Source organism: Phalangium opilio, unplaced genomic scaffold (assembly GCF_054372755.1).
Source record: "Phalangium opilio isolate 3A_F unplaced genomic scaffold, DU_Popi_V2 ptg000081l_1, whole genome shotgun sequence".
In the NCBI taxonomy this organism is placed as follows: domain Eukaryota; kingdom Metazoa; phylum Arthropoda; class Arachnida; order Opiliones; family Phalangiidae; genus Phalangium; species Phalangium opilio.
The window spans coordinates 576569-601351 of NW_028324188.1; the positions used below are offsets into that span (position 1 = coordinate 576569).

Genomic DNA, 24783 nt, shown 5'->3' on the forward strand with positions numbered 1-24783 from the left:
TGGGGTCGGTACCTCAAGATGAGCTTGGTATCCCATACGGGGTCGGTACCTCAAGTGGTCAGTACCGCAATGAAGTCGTGTCTAATGGTCCGTGCTCAGATACCGCAGTTCTTTTTCTTAGAGTTAGTTTTTAATTCAAATAAAATTTAGTCAAACGATCCGCACTTCTATACGTGTCAATGGTGTAGTGGTTGTCTCATCCGCCTCAAATCTGACGAGTCCCGGGTTCGAAACCGCGTAGGTCCGGCGAAGTTTTTTATGCTCGTTAGTTTAAATTACAACTAAGTTAGCTCAAAGAGGGTTCAACGTCTTGTATCATGGCTCAGTTGGTAGAGCCATGATACACGATGTGCAGTGGTTATCTCACCCGCTTCACAAACGGAAGCCCCGGGTCCGAGACCACGTGGGAGCTGAGAAATTCTTTTATGCCCGTTAGTTTAAATTCACAACTAAATTAGCTCAAAGGGGATTCAACATCGAGTATCGTGGCTCAGTTGGTGGAGCCATTGAATGCCATGTGCAGTGGTTATCTCATCCGCTTGAAACCCGGAGAGACCCAGGTTCGAGACCACGTGGGTGCGGGTAATTTCTTTTAGGCTCGTTAGTTTGAATTCACAACTAAATTAGCTCAAAGAGGGTTCAACATCGTGTATAATGGCTCAGTTGGTAGAGCCATTGAAGCCAATACCTAAAAGATCAATCTTCGAAGATGGTCAGTGCCCGAAGTGGTCAGTGTCCCATAGTGAATCGGTACCCGAAGTGGTCAGTATCCCACAGTGGATCAGTGCCCGAAATGGTTAGTATTCCCCAGTGGATCAGTGCCCGGTGAAGTCGTGCCTAATGAGGTTCGTACTCAGATACCGAAGTTACTTTTTATAGTTAGTTTTTAATTGAAATAAGACATAGTCAAACGATGCACACTTGTGTATGTATCGCTGGTGTAGTAGTTGTGTCATCCGCTTCACACACGGAAGGCCCCGGGTTCGAGCCCACGTGGCTACGAAGATTCTTTTATGCTCGTTAGTTTAAATTCACAACCAATTCAGCTCAAAGGGGGTTCAACATCGTGTATCGTGGCTCAGTTGGTAGAGTCGTTGGATGCCAATGCCTAACAGACCAATCTTCAAAGATGGTCAGGGCCCGAAGTGGTCAGTATCCCTCAGTGGATCGGTACTCGAAGTGGTCAGTATCCCTCAGTGGACCAGTACTCGAAGTGGTCAGAATCCCACAGTGGATCAGTACTCGAAGTGGTTAGTATCCCGCAGTGGATCAGTACTCTAAGTGGTCAGTGCCCGGTGAAGTCGTTTCTAATGAGGTTCGTGCTCAGATACCGAAGTTACTTTTTATAGTTAGTTTTTAAATGAAATAAGATTTAGTCAAACGATCCAAACTTGGGTATGTATCGTTGGTGTAGTGGTTATCTCACCCGCTTCACACACGGAAGGCCGCGGGTTCGAGTCCACGTGGGAGCGGAGAAATTATTTTATGCTCGTTAGTTAAAATTCACAACTAATTCAGCTCAATGGTGGTTCAACATCGTGTATCGTGGCTCAGTTGGTAGAGTCGTTGGATGCAGTGCCTAACAGACAAATCTTCAAAGATGGTCAGTATCCCACAGTGGATCAGTACCCGAAGTGGTCAGTGCCGGATGAAGTCATGTCTAATAACTCAAGTCTTTATTTTTTAGATTTAGTTTTTAATTGAAATAAGATATAGTCAAACGATCCCCACGTTGTCCATTTAAAACTCAGGGAAATATATGTAAATAACCCTGGGAAACTCAAGGAAGTCAGTTTTCCAAAAATTGTATATATGAACAATAAAGGCGGGAAATCTACAGAAAAGGCGCGCGCTGTTGAAAATTGAACTCAAATGAGGTCGCGCGAAAAAATCCACGTGACGAGCCAAAAGTTTATTTTCTCCTCGTGACCCGAGAATATTTTAATTCAATTCAATTCAATTCAATTAAATTAATAAAACTAATTTATATTATTGAATAGAAAAAGAGGAACCATTCTTTTAATAAAATGAATATTACATTGTGTGGCGTTGAAAAGAAGGAACAATTCACTATAGTAGCTATTAATTTTAATTAACCTAATTAATACACTATTCCGGCCGTTTCGTTCTTATGCCGACTACTCTTTTGTTATAAGCTTCAAGCGTCTTTTGTGAGCCATCTTTATAATAAGGATTCCTCTGATTTCCTCTTTCCATTCTCCTCCCCCCTCTCTCTTCCTAATTTCCTGGACGTTTGCCTGCAAAAAGGTCCAAGGCTTAAAGAGAAATCTAGCCTAGGATCTCTAGTTCTAAACAACATGATTCAATGAATGAAGATAGGTTAACCCTTTTGGCTGGTCAAATACAACAGGAGTGTCTGGTAACAGAACTAAGATAACAAATGGAATTACGCCCCCCCCTTTCAAGTGCTATTAATTCCTTAATTTATTTGAGGTGATGAAGATGATTTAGATTATAATCAATTTAAAGGGATAGTAAAGCTGATAATTTTTTTGGTAGATTTAAATTTAACTGAATTAATAATAATTAATTAGATAAAATTTTTAAATCGAAATTATTTATATATTTTTTTTAAAAAAATTCGGAATAAAATAATTATATTTAGGAAATTTGATTGGGTGTGATAACGTCATAACTGTGGTGCGTTCTGATTGGTTAAAAAAATCTGTGGCTCGTGTCTTGCATTTACATCTATTAAAATTCAATAATAATAGGCCTCAGAGATAGAGAAAGGTGGGGCGTTTGATGACGTTACTATCCCGAAAAATCTGACGTCATAAAAATATCGCATTCTTATTGGTAGAAAAGATCTTTATGGAGAATTCCTCGTGTGATGACGTAATTAGAGCTACAAAGCTCACGTCATAAATAAGAAATAATATTCTTCAGGACTTCGCTTCAATTTTTATAGTAGATCTTTTTGACGACTGTTGATTGGTTAGTCATTTCTCAACAAGCAGTCGTCGTCATATTATTCACTTCAACTTGGTTATTTTTATTTATTTCTTTATTTATTTATTTTTCAATATATAAAACTTTTTTGGGAATGGAAAAATGGTTTTCTATATAAGGGAGTTAGTATATTTTTTAACCCTAACTGGGTCACGCTCCAAAATACAGTAATAGCAGCTCTTAGCCTTTGTCCGTATTATAGTCTACGAAATGGATAACATGGGGTGCCACTACTAAAGGAATTTTCGACTTATATTTATTTTTATCCCAAATTTTCTTTGAATTTACTGTTCTCCGAAAATTGATGGATTATAGGCATAGATACGGTTGGCACCTTCTAACCATTGCCTCTGTTAAATTTCAATACGGGTGCTAATACTCCATTTACGACTTTTTAATATCATGGAGCCTTTATTTTTGTTATTGAAATCCATTGGGGAAAAATAGACCATTTTCAGATGGATTAGGTGACCAAAGGGGTTTGAATGCAAGTCTGATTATATAATACAACCACGCCCATATCAAATACGGGATTACGTTTCTTTTTTTTTGTTTTTTAATATTAGTTTATAATAATTGTAATGTTTGTGCTTATGTGGGAGTTCATTAGGGACGGGGCTATATTGAAATCTATGTATTACTATTACAAGAAGTGATATCTAGTTTATTAGGGAGAAGGTCTAAGAGGCTTCCTAAGTATTCGAGCGCCATACCATAGTCGTAGTCCCCCTTCCAAAATACAAGGGGGAACGTAAAAGGAGGCCCCGGGCTATTTCGCTACACTCTCCTCAGTCGAAAAATATGACTGTAATTTTCGTCATTCGCGCTGTTGCACTGACGTCAGTTTTCAAGAACCAATGAGATGATGGCTGGTAATGTAATTTAGAGGCGGCGGGGATTAACTCCGGACCTACTATACGTTTGGACTGGAGATAAAGCTAGATTATAAATGTGGAGGCGAATTGTATCCCTTCTCCCTAGTAAACTAGATATCACTTCTTGGTATTACGACGTTATATCAGAAGGGTATAATAGAAGAAGGATAACACTTGCTTGACCCGTCTAGTTGAGACAAAAGCTGTATTATCTGAAAACTAAGACCTTTAGAATAAATACCCCCAAAATTAGATAAAATAGAAATAATAATAATAATAATAAACCACCAAAAACCTTCGTTTAATTTAAAAGATAAGAAAAATTGTCATGGTCCGACCTCTATGGGGGTCCAAGGATTTCTTAAAAGGCAAAAGAATATGAAGAAAAAAAGTGCGTTAAACGGTCCGAGTTCTTTATGTCATCAAAATATGAAAGAGCTTCCCAAAAAAGTGGTCCATTTATAACTTGAAAACCGGCTCCCTCCTGAATTTACCCAACCTTAAAAAACCGTTTTCATACAGGCAGAATTTGCTTTATTACCAAGGCTTAAACTTGAATATATTTTTATATTTAATTCTCTAGGGGCCTAGGGATGATTTTTATATTAAAAATATTAAATTAAAAATTACGGATGGAGTGGTATTAGCAGTTGAACGCTTTTCATTGCTTAAACCTTTATACGGATCTTAACCTTAGCTGCCGTTTCTTAATTAGATGGGTAGCTTATGATCTTGTCGTTAAGTACTGCATGCAGTGTCTCGAGGTAAAACAGGGTTCATACTGAACCTGGATAGCCTGGATAAGTCAGGGATTTTGAAAATTTGGGAGAAAGTAAGGGATATGTTATGGATTTGAAGTTTTTCCTTAAAACGTCAGGGAAAGGTCAGATAAATTTGGGCCAGGTGTGACCATGATGAAGTGGGCTCTGATAAACCACCTTAAGATGATCAGGGATATTATTGGCAAAATTTGGTCAAGAGGTTTATCATTTTCTCATTTTGAACCGGCAGTTTTGTTTTCGTGTAAGCTTGCTTTTGCTTTGAGCTGTAGTATCAATTTGAGGTGAAAAATTACTCTAGAAAGAACCGGGCCATTTGCTATCCCCTCACGTGACGTCACATCAAAGGCCTATTTACCGAGCGAAAGGATACTTATTTTTCACCATGCACTTTTGTAAGCTAATCAAATTTACAAGATTGGGCTTAACTATTTTAGTATAGTAGAAAATTGCACGGCGTCGTTAATCTTTATCAAATTGAGGTTAAATATTAAAATTTAATTAAGGAATATGGTTGTGGTTATTTTTAATCGGCGGAGTCGATGATTGAGGTTGTAAGTAGTGCTCTTCCCCTCTCTCATTTTCCATCTCGCCGGGCGGTTACCATGGAAACGCGGAAGGATGACGACGTAGCGAAAAGCTGGGCGGGAAAATCGCTCGCGCTATCTTCGCACGCGCTTGCTGCCGAGTTTTATCTCTTCTCCATAATACAGCGCGCGCTAAGTATAAACCTCGCCCTATCTCTAAAGCCTTTTAAAATGGCCTTAATACCCTTTACTTCGTAGAATTCTCCAAATGGGACGGAAGGACATCGAGGCTATTTTTAGATCATAGCAAAAATAAACTAAACCGAAGATATAAACGAAATAATTTTGGTGTTTATAAATAATTATTTAGGTTTATTAAATTAAATTGAAGTTAATAACGATTTTAATTAATTAATAATCAAGTACCTGGGGTTTGTTTTAACTTTGAGTTAGTTCATTTTTGTTTTTGGTCAAATGTTTCCTAGCGTGTAGGGGTAATTTTAGGAAGGAAATGGTTATGAATCGGAGTATTTCGGGCCAGCCCGGGAAATGTGGGGACTATAGGAAGAGTAGATGAATTTCCGAGGCTTTCCTTCCTCTCGCTTCACCCTCTTGAATAAATGACCATTTTCTCGACCACTTAACTATATCCCAGGACCGCTCCGACCACCGACGCTTCAAATTCCTTTTTGAAAAAAAAAACTCCGCTTGATTTTGACAAATAATTTTCAAAATTTATTTTAGCCCTATCCTATTTATGGTTTAATGTAATATTATTTTTTTTTAACCGACCTAATGCGAACGGGCGTGTATTTAAAGGATGCGTTCGCATTATGAAATTATTTTATAGGCAACTTGGATAAAATTGTTTTACTGTGGCATAAGTTCATGAGATATGTTCCATTTATAAGTTTGTAAAATCTGGTAACTTAGAAACTGGAACTTGTAATTTTGAAGTGATAGCCTAGGTAGGTCATAGATTGGAGGTAAAGCGATGTACGCCTGGTGCATGAGGCGCTGCTGTCAAAGGCCTAATTAGTTATGCAGACTAAATAGGAGCTAGATGAAAGAAGTCCTGCAAAATTAATTAACCACCAGTAGTAAGTACTTCAATAGACTCGCTTCCGTCGTTCTCCTTCTCGAACTAGTTATCTCGAGCTGCTGTAAGTCTCTAGGAGGTTCAGTAGCATTAGGTAGTGTCATACTTATCATGTAACATATCACCCCTTATAAACTTATTGTTGGGGAATTTAAAAATGGGCAAAAAAGGTGAAAGGTCATGGAATTCGTATATAGTTATTTATACTTCTAAATAATCAACACCTATATTTGCACGTGAAAGCGCATTCTCGCGCTACTCTGCTCTGCTCACGCTCTAAATCGCTAGCTACGAAATCTAAATTTAGCACGAGCTAAATTAATGGCAAAATATCTGGCGTTGCCGGTTGCCGCGAGACGGGAGGGATGTATGTATCAAAATCCGGGAAATATCGATTTGAAATGGCGGTAAATATTTGGATTTTCGAGGCCGGCAGCGCCAGCGTAGATTGCTGGGACGTATGCCTCTGCCTCACAACCTCGAATATAAATAAGTTCAATACACGTCAATAGAGGAATGCAACCTCCGTTACTCCATACCGACCCTTGCATGCTCCAAGGCCTAGAGACTGAGAGAGAGATAGACTTTGCTCGAAATCAGGCCCGTAGCCAGAAACGTTACGCAGAGGGGGCAGTATTTTTCTGTGAGGGGGCATGGCAAATGGAATTTTTTTTGTAGAATAACATAAATATCAAAATGTCAGACAATAAATATTTCCGCAGGTATTTCATTATTGACACTCATTTAACAATTGAAAATCAAACTTTTTTTAAAAAGTTTAAAAAAAATAAATTGTTAATAAACAATTCTAAATCTAAATTTCAAGTCAGATCTTTTTCGTAGGCTAGGGAAGTTAAGTTTCACTTTCTTTCAAGTGACATAGCTCGTCGTTAAAGTGAAAATACGCGAGTAGGGCAAGAAAAGCTTGCCTCGCAACTTCGCAAGTCGCTGTTGAGGCGTCAAATGTAAGTCTGTACCCCGAGGGGTCGGTCATTCATTAATTCCCGTACGCTACCCGTGAAATCCAACTTAAGAAATCCGAAATCAATGCTGATTTTGAAATCAAATAAAAAATCAGCAACGAAATCACAAAATCATTAAAGAAATCATAAAATCAGGAAAAAAACACAAAATCAACTAAGAAATCACGAAATCAACATAAAAAAATCACGAAATCAGAAGCGAAATCACAAAATCAGTAAAGAAATCGTGAAATCCATTACAAAATTCACGAAATCCAAAATCCAAAGAAATCACAAAATCCGACGAAATCAAGGGGGAATTCTCAAAATCCGAGTATATCACGTAACAAATCTCAAAATCCAACGACATCAATGGAAATATCGCAAAATCCGTCGGAATAACGAGAAAAATAGCAAAATCCGACGGAATCATGGGAAAAATCTCAAAATTCGATGAAATTCATTGCATTTTATCGAATTCTGAAATCAAACGGAATCCGAAGAAATCAAATTGGATTTCGAAATCCCGAACACTTTTTCCAAAACGCCCGACCCCTCGCTGTACCCCGACATAATATTTTGGTCCTGGATGACAAAACCAGCGATATATATCAAGGATAACGACAAAAGCTAAAAAAAATTCAAGTGTATCAGGAATATACACAGATAAAGACAATAAAGTCTAAAATATGTTGATATACATTCTAAATAGTTTTAATATTTGTGTACCAAAATAGAAAGTTAATTTGATAAGGGGGCATTGGAAAATTTTTAGGGGGCATTTAGGGCAAACCGAAATCTTATTTGAGGGGGCAGGATATATTTTTGAGGGGGCATTGCCCCCTGGTGCCCCCCCGTGGCTACGGGCCTGCTCGAAATTATATCGTAAATGGATAGTTTGCAAACGTTTCTAACCCCTATAAGATTATTATCCTACCTCCCTCTAAGTTAGAAACGACAAGAGTATATACAGTTCTAATCCTTTCAAACAAGTGTTGCCAGTCATTTGTAACGTGTGCATATCAATAGTTTGCAAACGTTTCTAACACTAAGATTATTATCCTACCTCCCTCTAAGTTAGAAACGATAGGAGTATACAGTTCTAATCCTTTCAAACAAGTGTTGCCAGACATTTTTGTGACGTATTCAGTTCAATTCAACAAACCGCTATCTACTTGTAACAGAAGTCCTGAAAAGATTGTAGTATTCGGTTTGATTCAGTATATAATTATCATTCAGTGTCCATTTACCTGCAGGATATGATCCAATAACTAATTACTAATTGGCAGCCCTGAATTGCGCATGCGCAGTTTAAGTTGAGAAAACGGGGGAAGGAAATTTCTCTATCTATTAGATTTAAATTATAGGTTGATAATGTTTTAACATTACAATTTATTGTAGTAGCACTAATTAAATTTAAGAAAACTAAGGAATGACTTCAGAGTAGCTCCTCCTCCTTTCACCTCAAAATGGCGGAGAGTTTTAGGGTAAAAATTTTATTTTCATCCCCCCCCTTTTCCTGCTCTTTAAAGATAAAGGTCATTCCGTACAATAATTCCACCAATAAATTTAATTTAAATACTTTCCTAAATAGTATGGTTATGAGTGAATTAAAACCATCTCGCGATGAGTTATGTTCAATTAGGTTAATGCCGACTTATAGTTGTCTTTATTAATAAACTTATGTCTTTACTAATAGACTCGCGTAACACTTAGACATAGTAAGCGTATCAGAGTGCATACCCTGTAACCCTGCTAATGGAGAGAGCTTAAATATTAATTAATGGGAAATACATTTATATAACATGATAAGAAAAAAAATATTACCAATAATTTCTTTTAGAGGAAACTTCCATTTTACAAAAGAGACTAACGTTACTAACGTTGCTCATTAAATCTCCATTTATTTCACTATTCTAATCTTCTTTTTGGTAAATTTCGTCGTTCTTTGTCGAGGGGGTAACCACTCAACGTGTACTTAATCAGTGATTACCCTTAATCGTGTACATGTGATCTGAGAGTGAATAGCCCCACGTTATTTGTATAACTTAATTTCTTTGTTAGTTGTACATAATAACAAAATAATATACAACTGTATTTTAGCCTAGGTCATCATTAAATCTTCATTTATCTTTTATCTGTCTAAAAGCCAGGTTTTCCTCGAGACCGATATACCGTATTCGTTAATCACGTGACATTATCATTATCAATAGTTAAAGGCGCACGTGGAATTTTTTCAAAAATTCAAAAACAAAGGCTAAACGAATGTTTTAACTTACTCTTCAAACACGTGACTTTAATAATCACCTAAGGCGGGGTTTTGATAAAGAGCGCGTGCGAAATAAATTTCAAAATTTAAAACTAGGCTTAACGAATACTTTAACACGCTCTCCAAGGCACGAGCGATTTCGACAGAGCACGTGCCAAAATTCAAATTTTAAAACTAGGCTTAACTTTTTTTCTACAATTCTGGTTTTTGTATTATAAATTTGTGTTTAATTAGTTTTTTTTTTTGCTTTGTTTAATTTCAGCTACGGCGACATGGTCCCCGACACGATTACGGGGAAAATCGTCGGTGGTGTTTGTTCCTTGAGCGGAGTATTGGTCATCGCTCTTCCCGTTCCTGTTATTGTGTCCAACTTCTCCCGAATTTACCATCAGAACCAGAGGGCAGATAAGAGAAAAGCGCAGAAAGTAAGTAACCTCTAATGTCAATAACACCTAACTCCTTCGTCAAAACACCTACATCTTTAGAAAGTTTTGTTTTTATCTATCAACTTATGCTAGTGGCGATATCTTGGAAAATTATTGAACTTTTTAATGCATTTGGGTTTTAGAAGCGTTTAAGAAGTTAGGACTTAAGGGTTTTTTGGGGAAAACACCCCAAAGAAGAACTTGGTGGTGGTGGGCTTTGGCTGGCTTAATATGTGTATATTATTGATTATTTTGACGAGATCTAAAGGGAGTGAGACATGGTCTAGACACTTGCCCTCCTTTTTTAATAGCTATTTAAATATCTTCCCAAAAGCAGTGCTGATCACTTCCTTTTATTCACTAATGCATTATTAAAAGTATAATACCGCTTAAAATTTCGGGACTAACATAAATCTTTTTTTTTAGCAGTATAGGATATAGTTTTAAATATTTGAAAATATTAAAATCTAAATCTAAATCAAAGTTATTTCAATATTATTTTAAAATTATAAATTAATTTTAGTTACCGTATAGATACAATAAATGCGCTTCAAAAAATTACTCCCTTCTCTCTCAGATTAAATTTAAGTGCAGTGTTGTCAGGTCCTCAAGTACAAATAAGTACTGAGTCAAACTGAACTGCGTCTGCTAGCCTTTTCTCTCTCAATTCTATTGACTCACAAACTGCCTGGCAACACTGGGGGAATTAATATAACTCCAAATTTTCCTGAAATTATTGTTAGGTTTTTAAAGTAATCGAGTTTAGGAGAAATAGCGGATTCGGTTAAAATCGACTTTTAAATATGTATGCATATTTTTATATGGTATATCAAGGTCTTTTTCAATAGATTAATTACTTTAAAATACACTGCTTAAAGATAGGCGCCTGTGAGGGTCGTATAGTATCTGTATTGTTTCCTGGATGGTATATCAAGGTCACTGCGAATTGTATGGGAGGTAGGAAAAATGTATTCCTCTTAAGGTCACTGCAAATTCATTCATCCTAAAATAACAATTTCTTCTTTACTGCTGGACCTAGCTCTTTGGAATTTCAAAGTCCATTATTGAGTGTTATAAATTTCGGTGGCGCATTTTTACTTTTTTTAAGCACGAATTCGTGCTACTTGCTACTTTGTGTCGTCGGTCTTTTGGGGGGTGGGGGGACTGAGGGGCTTGCGCGAGGTCGATTATGGTCCCCCCTTCCTGCCTCGTTTCCTATTGATCGATTTGCGGAGGGGGAGGGGCCGGGGGAAGGGGAAGGGGGGAGAGAGGTTAGACACTTAACTTTGGGTGTCGTTCCCTTGTTGAACGAGAATGAAATCGGCTGCATCCTATTTAAACAGCTTGTCGATCGAGATTCCAAAGTAAACCTTTTTAGAAAGAAAGATTGGATAATTTTGAAGTACGGCCATGGAAAGGGGATGCATTTTTTTTGGCCCCTCCCATTGTGAACTTAATAGAAATTTTATAGAACGTTGTTGTTTTTACCTCTCCGAGTGACGTATGTCACGGAGAGGTTCTAATTTCGACGTGTCTGTGTGTGTGTGTGTCTGTGTGTGTGTCTGTGTGTGTGTCTGTCCGTTGTTACACCCACGTGACCGCGTTCGCAGTTTGCAAATCGGAGCAAACGTGTATTCAATTTCCAGACCGCATTTACAGTCCCGGAAATTGTATTGCCTGTCTAACAACTCTGTTCATTTGTTCACCCCACATGGACACCAGTCTGAACTTACTGGCTTCTAAACACCACCATCTTCTAGTCTTTCGCCCATTCCACATGGACACCAGTCTGTACTTACTGGCTTCTAAACACCACCATCTTCTAGTCTTTCGCCCATTCCACATGGACACCAGTCTGTACTTACTGGCTTCTAAACACCACCACCTTCTCGTTTTTGTCCATTCCACATGGACACCAGTCTGTACACCTGGCTTCTAACACCACCACCTTCTCGTCTTTGTCCATTCCACATGAACACCAGTCTGTACACCTGGCTTCTAACACCACCACCTTCTCGTCTTTGTCCATTCCACATGAACACCAGTCTGTACACCTGGCTTCTAACACCACCATCATCCTTAAGGTTAAGACATACGCGGCGATCGGCTAGGGTTACGAGAAACGTCTAGCCTTCCAATGGAGGGGTCTTCCTCCAAGGTTCACGCAATTGCGGTTGTTCTTGCTTTTAGCTGTAGTTCGACACCCTTATATACTACCTATTTGAGTAAGGCGAGCAACCGGAGTATGCTTCATTCCAAACGTCAATATTAGTCAAGTCTCTCAAGGTTGTTTAATTATTCTTTTTTAAAACGATGTAACGCTCAATAAGGCGAACAACTAACGAAGAAAATATTTAATATTAATTATATTTATTTAATTATTTAAGAAAAATCTGTGCTAACTAAAACCATATAGTCAAAGTTAATATAGGACGAGTAATGAAGATTGCGTATAAAGTCGATACACTGTACACATTTCATAGTTAATATAGAGCGAGTATTTAAGAATTTCGCCCACTGTATTACTAATCATGGAAACTCTAGAAAATTAAAATAGGTCGAGTATTGATGTTAATAGAGACGGAGTAGAGGAGTTGAATTAGGATAAATAAAAAATGCAGTTTGTTGTGTCACTGTCTCAGTTAGAGAGGTAACGGTTGGTAAGTGCGATACTATCGTAAGTGTGTTTTGGGCACATTCGCGTTGTTGGTACACAATTAGAAAGATGTTTTCAATCCACGGCCATCTTTGAAACTTCCACACCTCTGTTCATACTCCTTGGGTGTTTTAAATTTCTTTTCTTAAAGAATTAAGAAGTTGAAACTATATATTTTATTAGCGGCGTATTTAAATATTTTTTACCGTCGCGAAACACCACAATGATAAGGAAAAATATTTTTTTAAAACATAATCAGATGAATTTCAGTTATAAAGAACTAAAATTCTGTGAATACCTAGGAGTAATGGAGTGAATTTTTACCAATGTCCAGAGATAATAAACATAAGCGGGATTGTTTCATATTTGAATAAAAATACTGTTTCCACTAATAGGTTTATACTCCTTGTTTTAATATTTAAGATAATCTAGTTTCTCAACTCAAAATTAAAACGGAAAGAGTTAAAAAGCAGCCTATGTTTATTCTGTGTGTGTCCGTCCGTTAGTGCACCGCGTTAGCAGTTCGCTTTGTTTTGTGGAAAAAAATCCTACAAAACCTTAATATTTGGTTTTCTCATAATGTATAATTAATATATGGAAATATTTTTCGTAATTTCGATGCCTTTAGTGGTTTTGTAGCTATAAAGCTCTGTTTCATTTTGATATCCCAAGAATATTTTTTATTATTATTATTTGAAATCGATGTTTATATATTACTTAAGCTATACTACATCTGTTTATAGCATAATTTTTTCTAAAGTGATTTCAAGAAGAACGCATCCATATTGGTCAAATGAACTTTTATTTGTCAATAGGCCTATTGAACCAAAAAGTAAACGCTTGGGTTTGGTTTTCGTTTCTGTAATACAGAGACATTAACGGTTCAGAGTGAGCCGAAAGTTAAATACACTTTTAAATAATTAGGCTTAGACTTTATAATCATGGTGGAAATCTGGGCCGCGTTCAGCAGAGCTCAGCGCTGTTAGCAGTGTCCTACAGAACGGGATTTTGTTATTGAATTTAGACGTCACGGTGCTCAGCGCTGAGCCAGCACGGTCTTCAAGGAAAATAGTCGGGTTTTTGGATAACGTGACGTAAAACGCGTAGTTCTCAGCTTGGCGAAAAAAGCATGGAGGAATTAATACAAAAAGCTCTTGCTGGTTATGATGGTACTAGAGCTATTTAATTAGCGTGAAACAAGTTGATCACGCGAGAAGTTTAAGAGACATGTTAGTTTCTAATTTTAATTATAAAAGTTGTTGTTATCTATCTCTTAAAATATGTTATCAAACAATTTTTGTTAAGCCTTGGTACCTTGCACGCTTTATTGCGCTAGCGTCATTTTTAAAACACCGATGACCGGAGAAAAGATATGACGAAAGAGCTCACAGGTAAACGTTTTCCAAATCCGCTGTCTTTTTTGGTGAGCTCTGCTGAACGCAGCCCAGATCAGAGAAAGGTCTGATCGCAATCGGATTATAGCTTCGTGTTTTCATGCTTTTTATGGTGCGCATTTACCTTCAGTGTGTGTAGCCACAAATTAGCTTTGGTGTTATGTAACGTTAACAGTCATGTTGACAAACTAAGAAAATCGTTGAGGTGAAACGAGAGGATAGTGTTTACATGGCAACCCTGTTGTGAATATGGCTTTGAACATAGAGGGTATACAGTTGAGGAGTAGAAAATTGGGCCTTTACAAACACGTAAAGGTAATATCCCTCCAAAGTTTTATCTCTTCATTTCCCGTTTTTCCCCCATCGGATGATTTTAATGTGTACAAGTATATCCTTATTGGATGTAAAATATCGTCTGATTTACAGTATATTTGCTATGCTTTGTATACTGCTTTAATATTTCATAAATTTTAACTTCACTATTTGCTCATAAAAAAAGAAACATTTCCATATCTGGGTAAATAAGTTTGTAAGTAGTCCTCCTTTAGACTCGGAGAGGTAATATTTTGGTTTTCCCAACTTGTTTTTTCAGTTTTAAATATTTTAAGTGATAGATCATATTTTTGACTTTTTAAGAAGGGGGAATTATTGACTTTTAGGCGTTTTGAATGTTAGGAGTTGTAGGCTTTATGGGTTTTGAAAGGGTTTGATCTTATGGGTTTTAGAGATTTTGAGGGTTTGATGTTGTTGGGTTTAGGTGTTTTGAGAGTTTGTCGTTGTGGCATTTAGGGGTTTTGAGTTGAGGGTTTAGCGGTTTTGAGAGTTTAAAATTGTAGGTTTGAGGAGTTTTGAGAGTTTGGAGAGTTTGGAGTTGTAGATTTTTGGGATTTTGAAATTGTAGGCAGTATGGGTTTTGAGACGCTTGTCGAGAGAGTATTGAGCCAAAATTACTAATTAGGACTATATAGCCAAGCTTATTTCCAGTACGGGTTGTCTGGCAATTTTAATTTAGGGTCATCTATTTTAGAAAGTAGACTAAAATGTAGTTACTTTAACGGAGTAAAACATGAATATAGTTCATTAAATTCTGCTAGAATGTAAATACACCATTTTATTTTCTAAAACAAGCTAAGCCTATTTTTTTATTTGGCAATTTATTATGACTGACAATTTTTTTTGTTCTTTTTTTTTCGCAGAAAGCTCGTATGGCGAGGATTCGCATTGCCAAAGCCACGAGCGGGGCCGCATTCGTTACGAAGAAAAAAGCGGCCGAAGCTCGAATGGCCGCCAGAGAAAGCGGCCAAGAGCTCGAAGATCAACCGGATGATATCTTCGAATTACAACATCACCATTTGTTAAGATGCTTGGAAAAAACGACGGTAAGCCTTGGTCACTTTCATTAAATATAAAAAAACTTTAAAATCTCTCAAAACACTACTTTCTTTTCTATAAGATTTAACATTAGGTAGACCATTTTCTTTAATAATTTATTTAAATTAAATAATTAATGTTTATTTTAGGATCGAGAGTTCGTGGAGCTCGAAGTTCCGTACAATGGGCAGCCGAACAGGCCGCCATCTACTCCACCGCTGTCGCCAGCGCCATCTGTGTCTTCTCAGGGTAACAATCTTCTGCAGTCTTGCTGCGGACGACGCTGCGGAAAGAAATATCAAGTAAGAGATACGCTTTCCAAGTAGCTATCGTCCACTCACTCACTCTCCGGACCAGTCTTGACCACTCATTCCTAGAAAGCATCTTCTTTCTTCTGCCTTTTCACACACATTTCTTCTTCTTCTTCTTACCCTCTCCTAAACCAAAACACTTTTATCCGCGTAATCTTTGAGCACCTTTTGTCTTTTGAGTGTTAACCGAGTTTTTGTATTGTGTCTTAAACGAGTTAAGCCTTTGTCTCATTTCACTCACTAACATCCTGTATTAGGTCACGTGCTAGGGTTCTAGGGAGTTTTTAAGCAGACATTTTCCCCGCGCAATTATAGATTATCGCGTGGGCCTCGCGTCGTCTGCTTAGGCAGTGTCCCTTAAGCGAGTTAAGCCTTTGTCTCATTTCTATAATAAGAGTACACAATTAAAATTGGTCACGGAAAATTTAATTAATGAATTTAGAGGCTCATTGAAAACCCTTAGAAAGTCAGGGAAAAAAAACTGCCCTGCATAATTTGTAGACTTACAAAATTTACCTCTCGTATATCGATAAAATCCTACCCATAATGCATCAAAACGGGTGTCTAAAATCCCCATGGGGAGCTAACCGAAGACTTTCTGTCGTCTGCACCCCCTACCTAGCGTCAAAATGTCCCCAGAGGGATGAAAAAACACTAGATAAAAACAAATGTTTGGGTCCGTAGTATTTTGATGGTTTAGGTAACCGTTTTTCTACCGATCCTGTCCCCTTCCCTACTTGGAACCCCCACTCGAATCTAGATTGATGCTTTGGTTCCCCCGCCCTACTGTCTTCAAAGTCACCTGACATTGTCACAAGGGAGATAAGAAAGTCCCCTTACCTATTGGTAACACTCCCAGGTGTCAATGGGGGAGACAGTGTAGAAAAATGGAACCCACTTATACCAAGGATATAATGCATACAAGAGTCCATAAACGGGAGTATGTCTTTGAAGAAGTTTTGCTAATCACAATTTGCTTTGTGTGACCAATTACTGTCATTGGAAAACCGGTTTTATGAGTTTTTTAAGTGCCTTTCAAGGGTGTAGCAAAACTTAGTAGGAGCTGCGCCTTTCGCGGTTATAGCCGCGTCTAAATTTTAACCAAGGCTTACCGAAACTTTGTAGGAGTTGCTAATCACTATATTCTTTGAGTGCCCAATTATAGACATTGAAAAACCGGTTTTTATGAGTTTTTTATGTGCCTTTCAAGGCATCTAAATTTTAACCAAGGCTTAGAGAAACTTAGCAGACGAACTATAATATACTCTCTTTTATCTACCCTTTTTCTGATGAAATCAGCCTAACTTGGTACCATTATTAAACAGCAGAATATCATCTTATCTTCATTGTGCTTAGTCTAAGGTGACAGTCATAATTCAATATATGAACATATAGATTTTTTATTTTTCGCCTTATTTTTTCAAAAATTACTTTTGAGGTATAGACGAGTTGTTTGAGACGCAATTGGCATCCCATATTTCAAATGTCTCCTTTCTTCCTGCAAATTTCTTTTTTTTTTTTTCATTTATTCATTTTTCAAGACGTGAATTTTTTTTAAGTTTATTTCCCTTTGGAGTTCATTTCAAGTTAAGTTATCGATAGATTTAAAGGTATTATTGTCAATTTGGTTTTGTTATATATTTCTTATTGAGTTTCACTGCACTTTTAAAGTGAGATATCCATTTCTTATCGAAGTTATTTTGATATGAAATTTTTCATTTTTTATCTACAGAAGGAAAAGTGTAGTTGATAAATTAGGGTTTTGTACGTTAATACTATTGAATATTCGGGGTGGTATGAGATCGATTGATTCAAATTTTATTTTTATTGATGGAAATACTTAATTTTTCTTGAATTTATTATGTTTTTTAAATTTTATTATTTTTTAGTGGAGATGATATATCCATTATTTTATTACTCTAAGTTTCAAAATTTATTTTTTAATTGCTTTAGACTAAAAATAAGATTTTTTTAAAATATTACCCCTGAATATTGGCTTTCACGTATAGCATTGGTGTACTGCGGGTAAATGATTTACAGGGGCCATAGGTTTAACATGGAGTAAATTCCCCCTGTATGTCGGTTTCACTTTAATACACTAATTTTCGGCAGAAACAACATTTTTAAAGGGGTCGTTGAGTTAGAATTGACTCGGTTAATTAGCTTTTCCCCAAAATTAATTAATTTCAATAATTAGTTTAATAATAATTCATTCATATCATATCATTAAAGTATGTTGAGGTCCATTACTTGAAGTAATTGTAACGTAATTTTTGTAACAATTATAACAAAATATTATATTCAAGTTATGGACGACTCTAGTCTCTGTATATCAATTAATGTTGCAAATGATTGTTTTTTGATATCACATTTAATGTTTGAATTCTGTTTTAAAATCACTAAGCATGGTAGTCATTTTGTATAGTGGTTGTAGTGTATCTTTTTGTGTGTAATATTTGACACAGAATTATTAGCACATAATATGTTCACGTAAATAAATAAACAAATAAATAAATAAATAATAGTGTGACGTATGCACTGCACCAATTTTTGCACCCCAAATTAAATTAAAAAAAATTACTAGGACGATGTACTACTTTTCTCTCTCTCTCTGGTTAAATTTTTTCTCAAATAATTTCGTCTGGACCGGAAATACCAATTTTTTTGATAACTTGCCACGCCCCATTTTAAATTATTTTTTTTTTCAAACCTTCCTTCATCCATTTCCCACTGTTTTTTTTTTAAATAATATCCTCAATTAACAAATCTTAATTCCAATTAAACTAATTAATTACTCCTCTTCCTGATTAAAAACACTAACCAATCATAAACCATCTTCTTTTATTTAAATATCCAACTCTTTTCCAATTTTAAAACCATTCACCAAAACCACTTTGAAACGCATTATACGTCCCTCCCCCTTTTTTTTTCCTAAACTCCTCCCCTTGAAACACGTTCCACCTCTTTGTAACAACTCGTTACGCCCCTTTTCCGTAATTGGAAATGAACCACGCCCCTCGCACGGCCCATTTTGTCTCTCTCTCTCTCTCGTCCTTGTTTCCTTTTTGTTGGAACTACGACAAATATTGGGGCGTGTCCCGTATCCGTAGCATACAAGTACGGCGGTTTCGGAGCAAGAGGAGGAATTGAACGATATCCAGGTGCGAATGCCCAACCGAACCCCTTCCTCGGGGGCAGGCATGGGGGAGGTTCATCCTCATCACCACACTATCTCACGCTCTAGTCTACACAATCCGGCGCCCATCGTTTCCTCGATGGCCACGCCCCCTATGGGAGGCAGTGTCGTCACAACGACAGTCGTGACGTTGCCCAATCCTAATTCGTCGGAGCAGGAGGGGACCATGTCGGTTTCGACAGCTACGCCCTCTCCCGGGAACGCCTCTACAGGCCCTATGGTACGAATCTCCACTCTATAGTAAACAAACAAACCAAAAAAATGGAGACATAGACAAACAATATTCTCAACAAATACAGGAAAATATTGAATTAAAAAAAATCAATTTCCCCCGACCGACAAATAATTAAATATATACATTTTAATTAATATTTAATAAAGACAGACAGTGGGAAGGAAAAATATTTATTACGATATTTAATTATATTATATATATATAAAAAGTAAAAGAAAAAAGAATATATATATATAGTATTAAAAAACACGATTAAATTTAATTAATCGATATACGTACGGCTGGTGGTGGTGGTGGTGGTGGTTAAATAATTAAATTAATTAATTAATTATTAATATAGAATTAATTTAACAACCACGACGCGAAGAGGATCATATAACCGTGGGATGGAAAAATATTTACAAAACAAAGAAATAAATAAGCGATACAATAAACAAATATATTAAATAAAACGTACACGAGGTTTAAATAACAAATTTGAAACACTCGGTTTTTATTTAAATATTTCTTATTATAATAAATAATTAACGTTCAAGTTATATACTATCGTTATAATGGTAATTAAGAAAAATAATTACTAAACTACTATATATATATAATATTAATTACTAATTCCCTTAATGCGCGGGATATACGTAATTACTACGGTAATTTAAGCGAAATATAAAAATTAATATAACCAACAAATAATTACGAAATATATTTCCATTATTTTTCAAAAAGGTTTCCGTATGTAAGATAAAAAAACATTTTTTGAAGAAACCTTTTTTGGAAAATAATTAGTAATTTTAAAGTAATTAAAATATATATCACAACCCCCCGTAATTATTTAAAATTTCTCGATTTTGAAATGTAATTAAATATTTTTTAAATCAATAAATTTTAATTATTTTCGGACAAATTCCCGCCCCCCCCCCAATTTTATTTCACGCGCCCCTCCTTTTTAGGCCCCGCCCTACTTCCTCAAACCCCGCCCCTTTCTTGACCTTGAGATAAACACGAAAAACAAAAAAAAAAAAAAAAACAAATGAATCTTCCAGTATTATTAATAAAAAATCAATTAAACAAGGTTTTAATGAGAAAAAAAAAATATACCAAAAAGGGACATTTTTGTGCCATTACAATTTGTGATGTTTTGAGTTTTTAATATTTAATTTTAATTTTTTTTTTAATATTAATTAAATAAATCGCGGTTTGCGGTTTTACGTAAAAATAATGATCACGTTTTTTAAATAAAGTTAAATTAATTGATTAAAAAAAATTAATTGGGGATAAATATTACAAAATAGACGAGTTTTCTTCCCGAAAGGTTTTCAAAAAAAAAAAAAAAATGGTGATATATAAAAAGGGCATGACCCCTGACCTAATTATTATGAAATCAGTGATTTTAATATAAATACGAGACAATTATTATAAATAACGAGAAATGTGGAGTGTTTATTAAAAATATTTAAGAAAAACAAACCAAAAAAAATAAAGTTTAAATTAATCATTATGAAAAATATTTAAAAGTTATTCGCGCACTTTTCACGATTTTTCGCATAACAATTCACAAATTATTAAAAAATTTCAAATTTTTTCAAATTTTAGTTAAAATTTAAGTTTTAAATTATTATTTTTACTTTTTTTTTTCGGGGAATGGAAAATTCGAATTGAAATTTTAACTTCGGTTTAATTTATGAAATATACGTTATTTTGATTATTTGGTTTGTAGGCCAGTTTCACCTATTTTTGGCTTATTATCATTTATATAGTTTGAAAGCGAATCATAACTTTTACAATGCCTTGCTGTTATGACGTATCTATTACGTCACCAATGCGTTGTCGAAGCTAAGAAATGATTGTGATTGACCTAAATAGACATTAGAAATTAATAAACTCGAAGCTATTAATTTTATGACCAAATTAAATATTTAAATAAATAAATTAAACTGAAGTTAAAATTTCCAATACAAATTTTTCATTCTAAAATATTTTTTAGTTTTATTTAAATTAATCGCAATTTTTTTTTAAATATTCAAAACATTTTTATTATTCAACAACGTAAGTGGCTGCTGGTATATAATAGTAATCAATTTTAGTGAAAAAAACAACGTTAAAAAACAAACTAAAACTTGCAAAAAACAATATATGCGATTATACTAAAGGCAGCTAAATATAAACCTGTGTTTAAAATATAAAAATGAAAGAAAAAAAAACTCAAAACATATTTCGAGAAAATGTGAAAAACCCTCAAAATTTACGTTTAACAAAAAAATAGATGTATAGATAATATTTAAGATTAATATTTAAAATTAATAATTATAAACAAACAAACAAACAAGCAACCAGGGAGTAAATAAATATAGGTCAATTTTCGATCCCCCCGCGCGTCCCCCCTTCGTTAATTAAAATTAAGAAATAATTAAACCCCCTTTTTAAAAGTGAAAAAAAAATTAAAGAACGAAAAGTTATACAAAATATATTAGTATTAAATACTTATCTTTAGATATATAAATAACAAAATAGGAAAATTAAAATAAATTATTAATCAGTTTAGGTATACCGTAAATAAAAATTAAATATTAATTAAAAAGGAAAAGTCATTAAAAACTAAAAAGATATTTCAACACTTTAAAACATTAAGAATTAAAAAAAAAAGCAAAAACATTTTTAGGGATAAATATTTAAAAATATTATAAAGAAAAATTCAAAGAACAGAAAATGTTACAGTTTAGCTATAAAATTATTAAGAAAAAAAAATTAAAATACCCCAGGAAATGAAGAAATACCCCCCAAAACACCCCCGGTCCCCCTCAAACACACACACACAAATACACACAGACACACACATTAGGGACAATTACATTTTTTGCCAATTTTTTTAGACCAAAAACCAATTTTTTCCATTTTTTTTAAAGTTACCGACGTATTTTTAAAAAAATCCATGGATTAACGTTATATCTACGATGGAGGCAGAGATACGTATATCCGGTGCTGACGTCATCGTACCCAGCAAACAGGAAATCACACATACAAACAAAAAAATATAAACACTTTAAAAAAAATTCCAAAACATTTTAGGAAATTTGTGAAAATTTTAGTTTTTTTCTTTTTTTTTTCGTTCTCAAAGAAAAACAATTCACGTTTTTTCTTTTGAGATTTAAAAACAACTTCTACTACACAATCCTTTTTGAATATTTCAAAAAGTATATATCTTGTTTTTGAAAATATACGGTTAATAATTTTTTAAACAAAAATTTAAAACCGAAATAATCAAAGACCCCCGCTCGAAAAATAAAAAAATAAATAATCATATTTCGTACATATTTAAGTGAAATTTATGTATAGTGAATTATTTTTCACTATAATTAAATTGAAGCTTTTACGAAAATTAAAAATAAAGTCGCTAAAAATATATATTATCGAGATAATAGCCCCCCATTGACCCCCGTTTTTTGATGGTCATCATTTTTAGCACTAATTTAAGCTCATTTAACTAAAACCACTTTTTTAATTTTAATATTTTTAATTTTTACTAAAATAAATAATTCTAAAAAAGTACACAAATAAATAACTGCAGGAAAACTAATTAAGATTTTTGAGAATATTTGAATTGAAGTATTACCCTTAACCCCCTGGTGAAAAGATTTAAATAAGTCAATTAATTAATAATTAACGATTATTAAAATATTACAGAAACGAAACTGTTAACGTTAAAAAATTTTTAATCTTTGAAAAAAAATGCAACAACACTGTGCACGTAGAACAACAAATTAATATATCACTTATTTCAAAATAATTAATTGATAAAATAATCTGATTAACTTTAACTTAACGTGGTTTATATATAACAAAAAGCTAATAAATTTTAAGCCACCTTTATAACCTAACGACATTTTATATTTTGACCGTAATATCGGTAGAAGAGCTCGGTTAATTAAATTTCATATAATTTTTAATACAATTAATAGACTATTTCAAATTATACAGACCTTTGCCAGATTTTTTGACTATTTAAATTCGACAATTTTATTAGTAATAGTTTATTACATCCATTTCTATATTAGGTTTAATTATCTTATAGTTTTTAATGTTAATATATCAATTGTTTTACGAGTTTAGGCCTATTTCTCTAAATCAATGTAGTTTAGTTAAATTTCGAAAACCAAATTGACACTTTTATTTATTAAAATGCATTATATCATGATATACATAGTATATAGCATTAACATATATTAATGTCTTATAATATGAATAGTAACTTATACATCTGCCTCATTTTAAGAAAAAAAAATCCAGCAAAGGTCTCGTTCATACCTGAAATCGTCTATGTGACGTACAATACATATATTATTCAAAACCTTCCACTTTGATCGGCCTTAGTTCTAAATCCTATGGATTTAAACGAACATTTATGTAAAAAAATGAGAAATACTATACGATGACACTAATAAATAAATACACTAAAAACATACAAAAACACTCCACACCAAAAACACACTACATTGCCTTGCTTTTTCAAAAACATCTATATTTCCAAAAGAAAACACACGGCTTTTTACATTAACATCACGTGGTAAGGAATTTTTAAACGAATGATTACGAATATGATTACATTTTTTCATTAATCCTTAAATATATCAATCACCAATTAAATTAAATTTAAAAAAAAATTCGATTTAATAATTAATATTTAAGTCGAATTTTTATACCAAAATAATTATGGATTAATATTAAATACCCATATGACGTCATGAATCACGTGATTAACGTAATTTAAGTAATTAGAAGGAAATAAAATAAAATGAATTCAAAACGAACGGCGATTTGCTCAGTTTTTGTAAAAAAAATGGTTCAGAAACGTTTTAAAGATTAAAATTAATGTATCCAAAAAAAAGCCCTGTCTGTGACGAACAAAAAGTAAAATAAATATATTTAAATGTCTACGTAAACAAATAAGTAAATAAATAAATAAACAAAAGCTCTTCCTCCCAAATATTACCGTGGAATCATAAAATAACTTGGGTAATAAAAGGTGCAATTTTTCGGATGGAATGAATTTCAAAAAAAAATAAATAAATAAATATAAATATGTGTAGAAAAAACATTGAAATTATTGAAACAAACCAAGAAATCGCTGATCTTGTAGAAATAAGTTTTTCTTCGCATATTCTTCTATGTATAAAAAAAGCAAAACAAATTAACAAACAAATGATACAAACAATTAAGCCCCGCCCCCACAAAAAAACAAACAACGTATATTTGAAATCAAGAATGATGTGAGAAAATTCTCAACAAACCGAAAAATTGTTGAAAAATATGGTATAAATCTTTTAAGGGAATAATTTGAAAATTTTTTCCGTGCAAATGCGTAAATACAAAAACATTGGGGTAAATATTTCAAAAACAAAACAAATTCAGGATAATTATAAAAAAAAACCAAATTAATTTATACATACGAATTCGAATCGAATTTTGACGTTATCGTATATGATAGATTAATGAATTAATTAATCGTTTCGTTATTTTATTTAATTAAATGAAATTAATTAATTTAATTAATTTGCTAAATCTGTGTATACACAATCAGATGAAAACTTCAATGTATATAACCTGTACTTAGTATATAATTATTATTAAACGACACTGATAGTGTTAAAATTAACTTTATATATACGAGTCTATTCGCGAAGAATTTGTGATTAGAGTTAATGGTACGAGATGTTAAA

At 34.0% G+C, this 24783-nt stretch overlaps 1 protein-coding gene and 1 long non-coding RNA gene across 6 annotated transcripts in view; one reads left to right on the forward strand and one right to left on the reverse strand.

Moving 5' to 3' along the window:
- Positions 1 to 24783, forward strand: part of Shal (Potassium voltage-gated channel protein Shal) — a 103708-nt gene that overhangs the window by 50628 nt on the left and 28297 nt on the right. For 2 of the 5 annotated variants that reach the window (XR_016370791.1, XR_016370790.1), the window contains exons 2-4: positions 9747 to 9909; positions 15156 to 15338; positions 15480 to 15632. Coding sequence is in view for 3 of the 5 variants with exons in the window: in XM_089846731.1 (XP_089702857.1) it covers positions 9747 to 9909; positions 15156 to 15338; positions 15480 to 15632; positions 18752 to 19078 (826 nt within the window). In the remaining 2 variants the exon portion in view is untranslated. Of the gene's footprint in view, positions 1 to 9746; positions 9910 to 15155; positions 15339 to 15479; positions 15633 to 18751; positions 19110 to 21972; positions 24467 to 24783 lie in introns of those variants that run through there. The other 3 variants (XM_089846732.1, XM_089846734.1, XM_089846731.1) reach the window with 3 other exon arrangements.
- On the reverse strand, positions 15155 to 15876 carry LOC149653815 (uncharacterized). Its single transcript, XR_016370794.1, has 2 exons — positions 15676 to 15876; positions 15155 to 15613 (listed from the first exon to the last, which is right to left on the reverse strand). It is a non-coding gene; the product is annotated as an uncharacterized LOC149653815 (long non-coding RNA).